Raw genomic sequence first — 9,308 nt, forward strand, 5'->3', positions numbered from 1 at the left:
TCTAATTTCAAGATTAAGGACCTTAAATCAGGGATTCCTTTACGACATTCCCGCTTCAGACTGAACATCGAGGCCCTTCGGGATCCAGGTGTGCACCTTGAGGTGAGCGTGTGTGACGTAGTGACATCTAGTGGTGAGGTGTCGTATTGCAGCAAACTGAATTACCGCTTGCTCGCACACTGTGTGGTTACGTTACAGAGAGTGAAGTTTTCTGGCTTTGTCCTTCCTGGGTTACCGTGGCAACGGGACTCGACAGACTCCGCCTGCAGCTCGAAGACGAGAAGGGCAAAGATCCCCTCAGCTGATTGTATGCAAATAAAGGTGTATGAATATCATATTCCATTCCTGTAAATAAACCCTAAATAACTCAGGTACACTATTTACTTAATTAAAATATATCACAATGGAAAGAAAAAGAAAAATGTGTGTTTTTTAACTTTGAAATAAACTTAAATCTGTAACAAAACAAGCATATGAACTCCAATAAAACATAGATAAATATGTGTTATCGTTCAGACGCATTTGTTGAGCTGCGTTGTTCCCCATTAAATGTTTCATTCATGACTCTGGTGAACACGAACACGCGCGCGCACACGCGCAGCCCTCTAAGCTCCGCCCCTCCGAGCGGACACACCGGGAGACGCGCGGGTGAGTGAGTCCACATTCCCCGAGAGAAGCGGAGCGACGGATCCCGTCCTCGAGCCCCGGTCCCCGGCGAGGAGTCCGGTCCCTGCGTCCCGCGGTCGGTGTCCGGCTCCCGGAGAGGCGCGCAGGTAGGAGCCGCTAGCGGCGGATCCAGCTGACCGCAGTACACGTGTGTGTACTTTATACTTTACACTTCTCACGCGTGCGTATTGTTTTAAGGCTACATGTGCCTTTATGTATCTTTAATACGATAGTGTGTACTTAATATACTACTAGAGTATTTTACTTCATCACTTACTTATTACACATATAACAGTGAAGCATGTTTTAAAAGTACATTTGTGTATCATATAAAATATATTGAACTAAAGGAGGACAGAACATAATCCAATAATATATGAAAGTTCTAGTACCATGTTTCATTAGTACTTTTACTGTTATCCTACATTTACGCTGTATACTTGTACATTACTTGTATTCTTCTCCTTAAGTAACATTTTAAATGCAGTTCTTACTTTTAACAAATCTTATTTATACAATAATATTCTTCATGGTTTGTCAATTAATCAGGTTGTTATATCTGTAATATCAAATATATATACATACATAAAAATAGATTTACTAAATTCAAGTCAACAAAATATATATATTATTAATATATATTCTAAATATGGCATTCCCTTATTTTAGGCATTTCAAATACTAATACACTGACTGTGTAGAATTACCTCATACAATCACACTACTATACATGAGAATCATCTCTTTAATCCCAACAAATAAAAATGAGATAAAGATAAAACCAAAGAAAGCTTTATTGTTCTGGACTGAAATCTAAATACACAAAAGACACAAAGCCACGATCAGCTGACGTGATGTCATCACGGACTTAACATGCAGAGGTAACTGGTTTGTTCCGTTAACAGAGGACCACGAGTCCAAATACTGTCCATCAGCTGACCGCTTTAATTTGAAAGTCAGCCTCCACTTCCTGTGTCTCTGGATGAAAGCTTCCCGATCGCTTCTCTGATCAACCTGAATGTAGATCTATTGAGAGGTGCAGTGCACTTGCAGATATATATATATATATATGAATATATACATATATATATATATATATGTATATACATACATATATACATATATATACATATACATATATATATATATATATGTATATGAACGTGTCGGTGCTTTGCGCGGCGTGTTCCCTGATGATTGATGGGAGACGCTGATGTTTATCGTTGGGGCCTGAAACTCGGACGTGACTCATCGATTCTCCACTTCCTGTTTCCTCTCTCCAGGTTTTGAAGGCGTGTCTCCAGTCAGATGTCTGAGATCTGATTGGCCCGTTCGCTCCACTTCCCCCCCCCCCCCCCCCCCCCCCCCGGGTCAGGTGGCACTGCAGTGATGTCATCGCTCCTCCTCTTCCTCCTGTCCCCCCTCGTCCTTGGCCAGGCCTTCGCGCTGGACTTCCGTTACCACAACAACCACGAGATGGAGCGCTACCTCGTCCAGATCAGCAGCTCCAACCCCGACATCACTCACCTGTACAGCATCGGCCAATCGGTCAGAGGTACAGCGCACCTGTCTGTCTGTCTGTCTGTCTCTCTGTCTGTCTGTCTGTCTGTCTGTCTGTCTCTCTCTCTGTCTCTAGTTCCGTGTGACACTTTATCTCATTTTAAAGATATAAAGTTACAGTTCTAAACATTCTCCAAAAGAACATCAATTGCGACTTTATCCGATAATTCCGACTGTGGGTCGTGATGATGTCACTCGTGACGTCATAGCTGTTCATCACCGTGTGTGTGTGTGTTGCCGTGTGTGTGTGTCCATACAAAGGGACTGTAAGCGTGGTTAATCAAATCTGGGGGACGACTTAATCTGGCTAATCACACGCACACAGACACACACACACAGCTAATCTGTGCTAATCTAGGACAGCTGGCCTGTGTGTGTGTGTGTGTGTGTGTGTCACAGACCTGCTGCAGGCCTTCGTTCAGTGGTTGTGTTTACATGTAAACACACTTCCTGTTTGTCGTTGGCGGAGAACAAGCATCATGGACGTCAGATCTGATCCACGTGGTCGTGTTTCGCATTTCCAACAAACCTCCTGGCGACAACAACAATACTCGGGTCAATGATTCCGTGTCCTCAGCAGAGAAGTCGGGATCACTCGTTAACCGTTAAGCGTCGCAAAGGGAGCAGAACACAGACATGTTAAGGTTTTAATTCCATTTCCCCTTTTTATAACTCGTATACTCCTCAGTTATTAGTCATCAGATACCTGGCGATGTCATGATGTTTCTCCTTCCTTTCCTCCGTAGATATGTGTGTATATGATGTATGTGTGTGTATATAATGTATGTGTGTATATAATGTATGTGTGTGTATATAATGTATGTGTGTATATGATGTGTGTGTGTGTATATAATGTATGTGTGTATATAATGTATGTGTGTGTATATAATGTATGTGTGTATATGATGTGTGTGTGTGTATATAATGTATGTGTGTATATGATGTGTGTGTGTATATAATGTATGTGTGTGTATATAATGTATGTGTGTGTATAATGTATGTGTGTATATGATGTATGTGTGTGTATATAATGTATGTGTGTATATGATGTGTGTGTGTATATAATGTATGTGTGTATATAATGTATGTGTGTGTATATAATGTATGTGTGTATATAATGTATGTGTGTGTATATAATGTATGTGTGTATATAATGTATGTGTGTGTATATAATGTATGTGTGTATATAATGTATGTGTGTGTATATAATGTATGTGTGTATATAATGTATGTGTGTGTATATAATGTATGTGTGTATATAATGTATGTGTGTGTATATAATGTATGTGTGTATATAATGTATGTGTGTGTATATAATGTATGTGTGTATATAATGTATGTGTGTGTATATAATGTATGTGTGTGTATATAATGTATGTGTGTATATAATGTATGTGTGTGTATATAATGTATGTGTGTATATAATGTATGTGTGTGTATATAATGTATGTGTGTATATATAATGTGTGTGTGTAGATGATGTGTGTGTGTATATAATGTGTGTGTGTAGATGATGTGTGTGTGTATATAATGTATGTGTGTAGATGATGTGTGTGTGTAGATGGTGTGTGTGTGTAGATGGTGTGTGTGTGTAGATGATGTGTGTGTGTAGATGGTGTGTGTGTGTAGATGGTGTGTGTGTGTAGATGGTGTGTGTGTGTAGATGGTGTGTGTAGATGGTGTATGTGTGTAGATGGTGTGTGTGTGTGTAGATGGTGTATGTGTGTAGATGGTGTGTGTGTAGATGGTGTATGTGTGTAGATGATGTGTGTGTGTAGATGGTGTGTGTGTGTAGATGATGTGTGTGTGTAGATGATGTGTGTGTGTAGATGGTGTGTGTGTGTAGATGGTGTGTGTGTGTAGATGGTGTATGTGTGTAGATGGTGTGTGTAGATGGTGTATGTGTGTAGATGGTGTGTGTGTGTGTAGATGGTGTATGTGTGTAGATGGTGTGTGTGTAGATGGTGTGTGTGTAGATGGTGTGTGTGTGTAGATGGTGTGTGTGTGTAGATGGTGTGTGTGTAGATGGTGTGTGTGTAGATGGTGTGTGTGTGTAGATGGTGTGTGTGTGTAGATGGTGTGTGTGTGTAGATGGTGTGTGTGTAGATGGTGTGTGTGTGTGTAGATGGTGTGTGTGTGTAGATGGTGTGTGTGTGTAGATGGTGTGTGTGTGTAGATGGTGTGTGTGTAGATGGTGTGTGTGTAGATGGTGTGTGTGTGTAGATGGTGTGTGTGTGTAGATGGTGTGTGTGTGTAGATGGTGTGTGTGTGTAGATGGTGTGTGTGTAGATGGTGTGTGTGTAGATGGTGTGTGTGTGTAGATGGTGTGTGTGTGTAGATGGTGTGTGTGTGTAGATGGTGTGTGTGTGTAGATGGTGTGTGTGTAGATGGTGTGTGTGTAGATGGTGTGTGTGTGTGTAGATGGTGTGTGTGTGTAGATGGTGTGTGTGTGTAGATGGTGTGTGTGTGTAGATGGTGTGTGTGTAGATGGTGTGTGTGTAGATGGTGTGTGTGTGTAGATGGTGTGTGTGTGTAGATGGTGTGTGTGTGTGTAGATGGTGTGTGTGTGTAGATGGTGTGTGTGTGTGTAGATGGTGTGTGTGTGTAGATGGTGTGTGTGTAGATGCACTCGGTGTGAGAAGCTAACGAGACGTCCTCCCTCAGGTCAGCAGCTGTGGGCGCTCGCTCTCGGCCTCAGTCCTCGCCGGCACACTGTCGGCATCCCCGAGTTCAAATATGTGGCTAACATGCATGGAAACGAGGTGAGCGGACAGACACACACACACACACACACACACACACACACACACACACACACACACACACACAGGACCCCTCCCTGTTGACAGGAAGCAGGAGACTAAAGAGATCAACAAAAGCCATTCAGAGTGAAACACACTGTTGAATCCCGACAACGGACTGTGTGTGTGTTTGTGTGTGAGTGTGTGTGTGTGTGTGTGTGTGTGTGTGTGTGTGTGTGTGTGTGTGTGTGTGGTGCGCTCAGTCAACATTAAATAAATACATAGGGAGCTATTACCATATAATTTGTTTTATTTATTATTATATTATTTAATACTTTTCCCTCTTGGGCCGAATGTTATTTAAAAAATCGATAATAGTGTATAAAATGTTTAGAATATTTATATTCTATATAGGAAACATTGAAAAAGGTTAATTAAATATGAACAATGACATTAATGTTGGACGCAATCCACGTTTCTGATAAACAAATCTAAGATGTATAAATTTAAACCGTTAAAGGAAAAAGACAAAAGCAACTTGTGACCGGCGTCTGGTTACCGTGGCGACGCTGATCACACAGCGTGTTGGAAAGTCAATGGAAACGTCCTTAAATAGACAAGTCACGCCTCGACACGCTGGCGCGCACACACACACACACACAGTGTGTCACACACTCAGCAAACAGAGGCGGCGGACGGTGACGGTTCGGGGGGAAACTTCCCAAAAGGGGCCTTTTTACCGAGCCCCCCCCCCACGCACACATTATCACAGCGGGAATGGAGGCGTCGCTCAATCCTCCTGTGTCGCACAGATTCATAGAATTGAAGAAACAAACATTCATGGTCACAAGGGGGGATGAACCTTTTGTGTGTTCTGTTTGTACAAACATCCGCGTTTGTGTGTTCTCCATCTCCGCTCCTCCTCCTCCTCCTCCTCCTCCTCCTCCCGCAGCTCCTCCCATCTCCGCCTGCCTGGGGTGACTCAGCAGATACTAATCTCGTTGCACCTCCCTGAGGGTTTAGTGACAATCGGATCTGGTTCCCACGTTCATGGTCCCCTGAGGGACACGCTGCCATCGGCTCGTCCTATTTTTATCTTTCGGTTTGGAATTCGTTGCACTTTAAAAATACCCAATGAGACCTTTGGGAGAGTGTCCTCAGTCCTAGTAGGCCGTGTGTCTCAGGTACACTCTGCCCAGGTAGTGCGTCCTCAGGTAGTCTGTCCTCAGGTAGTGTGTCCTCAGGTAGTGCGTCCTCAGGTAGTCTGTCCTCAGGTAGCCTGTCCTCAGGTAGTGCGTCCTCAGGTAGTGCGTCCCTCAGGTAGTCTCTCCTCAGGTAGTGTGTCCTCAGGTAGCCTGTCCTCAGGTAGTGCGTCCTCAGGTAGTGTGTCCTTAGGTAGTGTGTCCTCAGGTAGTGCGTCCTCAGGTAGTCTGTCCTCAGTTAGTCTGTCTTCAGGTAGTGGGTCCTAAGGCAGTGCGTCCTCAGGTAGTGCGTGTTCAGGTAGTGCGTCCTCGGTTAGTCTGTCTTCAGGTAGTGGGTCCTTAGGTAGTGTGTCCTCAGATAGTGTGTCCTCGGGCAGTGCGTCCTCAGGTAGTGTGTCCTCAGGTAGTGTGTCCTCAGGTAGTGCGTCCTCAGGTAGTGCGTCCTCAGGTAGTGTGTCCTCAGGTAGTGCGTCCTCAGGTAGTGCGTCCTCAGGTAGTGTGTCCTCAGGTAGTGTGTCCTCAGGTAGTGCGTCCTCAGGTAGTGTGTCCTCAGGTAGTGTGTCCTCAGGTAGTGCGTCCTCAGGTAGTGCGTCCTCAGGTAGTGTGTCCTCAGGTAGTGCGTCCTCAGGTAGTGCGTCCTCAGGTAGTGTGTCCTCAGGCAGTGCGTCCTCAGGTAGTGCGTGTTCAGGTAGTGCGTCCTCGGTTAGTCTGTCTTCAGGTAGTGTGTCCTCAGGTAGTGTGTCCTCAGGTAGTGCGTCCTCAGATAGTGTGTCCTCAGATAGTGTGTCCTCAGGTAGTGCGTCCTCAGGTAGTCCGATCTTTGACCTTTGTGTGAGACGTCCTGCAGGATTTCCTGCATATAATTAAGCTGCAACCTTTTCATAATTAATTGTTTCCAAGCAAGACAGATTTTCTGCGTTCAGCTTCTCATATGAGACGTTTTTCATGGAAAAGGAAACACTGTAATAATCTTCTCGTGGACCAAACAAAACAAGCTGCAGATGAAGCGGAGAAGATGAAGAAGGACATCGAGTGTTTGTTAATGTTGGCGAGGCGGTGCTCTCTGGGCGTTAGCTCGGGTCTGCTAATGCACCGCAGCGTAAACAACGTGTAAACTCCGAGGGGAAGCGGCCGATTCTCCCGCCATCTCCACGGCAACGCCGTCGTTTCCATCACTAAACGGAAGCGGAGACGAGGGGCCTAAAAAACCACAGCATGAGTCACGACATTTTCCATCTGAACGTATCATTGATGTGTGCGTTCCATGTACAACTCTAGCATGCGTGTGTGTGTGTGTGTGTGTGTGTGTGTGTGTGTGTGTGTGTGAGGAAGACGACACATCACACTCAACACTTGTTGGATGGAATGTTCTGGATTGCGGTGAGAGAGAACAGAGTGAGTGTTTGAGGAAAAACCCAACGATGGCCGCAGGCCGCACTAGTCCAGGCATGTGTGTGTGTGTGTGTGTGTGTCTGCTTTGTGAGCGCACACACCTTTACATTGTTTCCCACCCTTCTCTCTTTCTGCCCCCAGAGGCTCTCATTCATTCATGAAGTTCTTTGCTCCGTGAAGAAAGAAAAAGGGCGTCTCAGGATCAGGAAACATTTATTAGCCAAAATGACTGACTCGTGTGACTCGTGTGACTCGTGTGACTCGTGTGACTCGTGTGACTCGTGTGACTCGTATGACTCGTGTGACTCGTGTGACTCGTGTGACTCGTGTGACTCGTGTGACGCATTCGGTTTTTCCAGAGAAAACGCTCGAGCAGAAATGTGACGTAAAAACCAACAGATGCTGGAAAGAGGAATGAATGAATGAATGAATGCGAGAGGAGCTGCGTAGCGAAGACGAGAGGAACTTCAAAAGCGGCAGACTTCAATTTTCAAATTAAAAGTGTGTGTGTGTGTGTGCGTGCGTGTGCGTGTGTGTGTGTGCAGGTCCTTGGCCGGTTGTTGCTGCTGCAGCTCATCGACGACCTGGTTCGAGGTTACCGCGGCAACGAAACGTGGTCGCTGCAGCTGCTGAACAGCGCGCGCATCCACCTCCTGCCCACGATGAACCCCGACGGCTTCGACGCGTCGGACACCGACTGCGTGTACAGCCAGGGCAGGTGACCCCCCCCCCCCCCCCACACACACACACTCACACACACCTATACACACACACTCACACACACCTATACACACACACACACACACTCACACACACCTATACACACACACTCACACACACCTATACACACACACACACACACTCACACGCACCTTAACGCCACATTCTCTCTCCTTTCTGCTGCTCCTATAGAAGTCAATGAGGAAATGACTCATGTGGAGTCCATGAAGCTTTAGGGCGGGGCTTGCTGGGATTGACAGGTTGCTCCTGCAGCGTCGTCCGGTCGTTTTAACTCATTCACTCAGTGTGTTTGCATGATGGTATAATTGGAATCTTTGCTTAGTCGGACTATGCTCTCCTTCGGGGGGAGGTGCTATTATCCTATCCTATCTATTATTATATATACCCGATACGATAGGTGGCGCTGTTTTCATTACAACTAGTTGTGATGCAGCCATTTCCGCTTGACCGCTTCACCACTACCAACAACAAGCAACAACAACAACATCAACATTAGGAGAAAGACAGCGAACGGAGAGCGAGGTGAAGCTACATCCCTCTACTGTCTGTGCATGATGCTAACAGGAGCACAGCGAATGCGAATGGCGCTATCGGCTGATTTGATAACGGAGAGAAGACGCCGTCGGGATCTCGAGCACGCGCAAAGACGCAAAGTCCAGTTCTTCATCCGATTCACCGTCACATGCCGCAATAGTCGAACTACCAACTGGATCGGATGGAGTTATCCGGGCGTGTTAGTCGGATCGTAGTCGGACAGTAAAGGTGTTTACATGAAACCGATCATTCCATTTCAGTCCGACTGAGCCAGTCATTGGAATCCACGTGGCCGCGCTGAGTGGGTGTTTTCTCCGCATTGTATTTGGCTCCGCCCTCTCGTGTAACCTCTGGTGGCCTGATGACCAACATGCCAAACTGGAGGCTTGAAACCTGCAGGAACCGGCGGTTGGCTCCGCCCACCTCTGGTTTACCGTCTACGGGTTACAAGTTAATCATCACACAGGACGCA

General features: G+C 45.7%; 1 protein-coding gene across 1 annotated transcript in view; it reads left to right on the top strand.

The window, feature by feature from the left end:
- The first annotated feature begins 626 nt into the window (after window positions 1-626).
- cpm (carboxypeptidase M) overlaps window positions 627-9,308 on the top strand; it is a 12,855-nt gene continuing 4,173 nt past the window's right edge. The window contains exons 1-4 of the mRNA XM_078101980.1: window positions 627-773; window positions 1,950-2,221; window positions 4,891-4,988; window positions 8,107-8,280. Coding sequence (XP_077958106.1) covers window positions 2,056-2,221; window positions 4,891-4,988; window positions 8,107-8,280 — 438 coding nt within the window. The 5' untranslated portion in view covers window positions 627-773; window positions 1,950-2,055. The remainder of the gene's footprint in view (window positions 774-1,949; window positions 2,222-4,890; window positions 4,989-8,106; window positions 8,281-9,308) is intronic.

This window comes from Gasterosteus aculeatus, chromosome 4 (assembly GCF_964276395.1).
Source record: "Gasterosteus aculeatus chromosome 4, fGasAcu3.hap1.1, whole genome shotgun sequence".
Lineage (NCBI taxonomy): Eukaryota > Metazoa > Chordata > Actinopteri > Perciformes > Gasterosteidae > Gasterosteus > Gasterosteus aculeatus.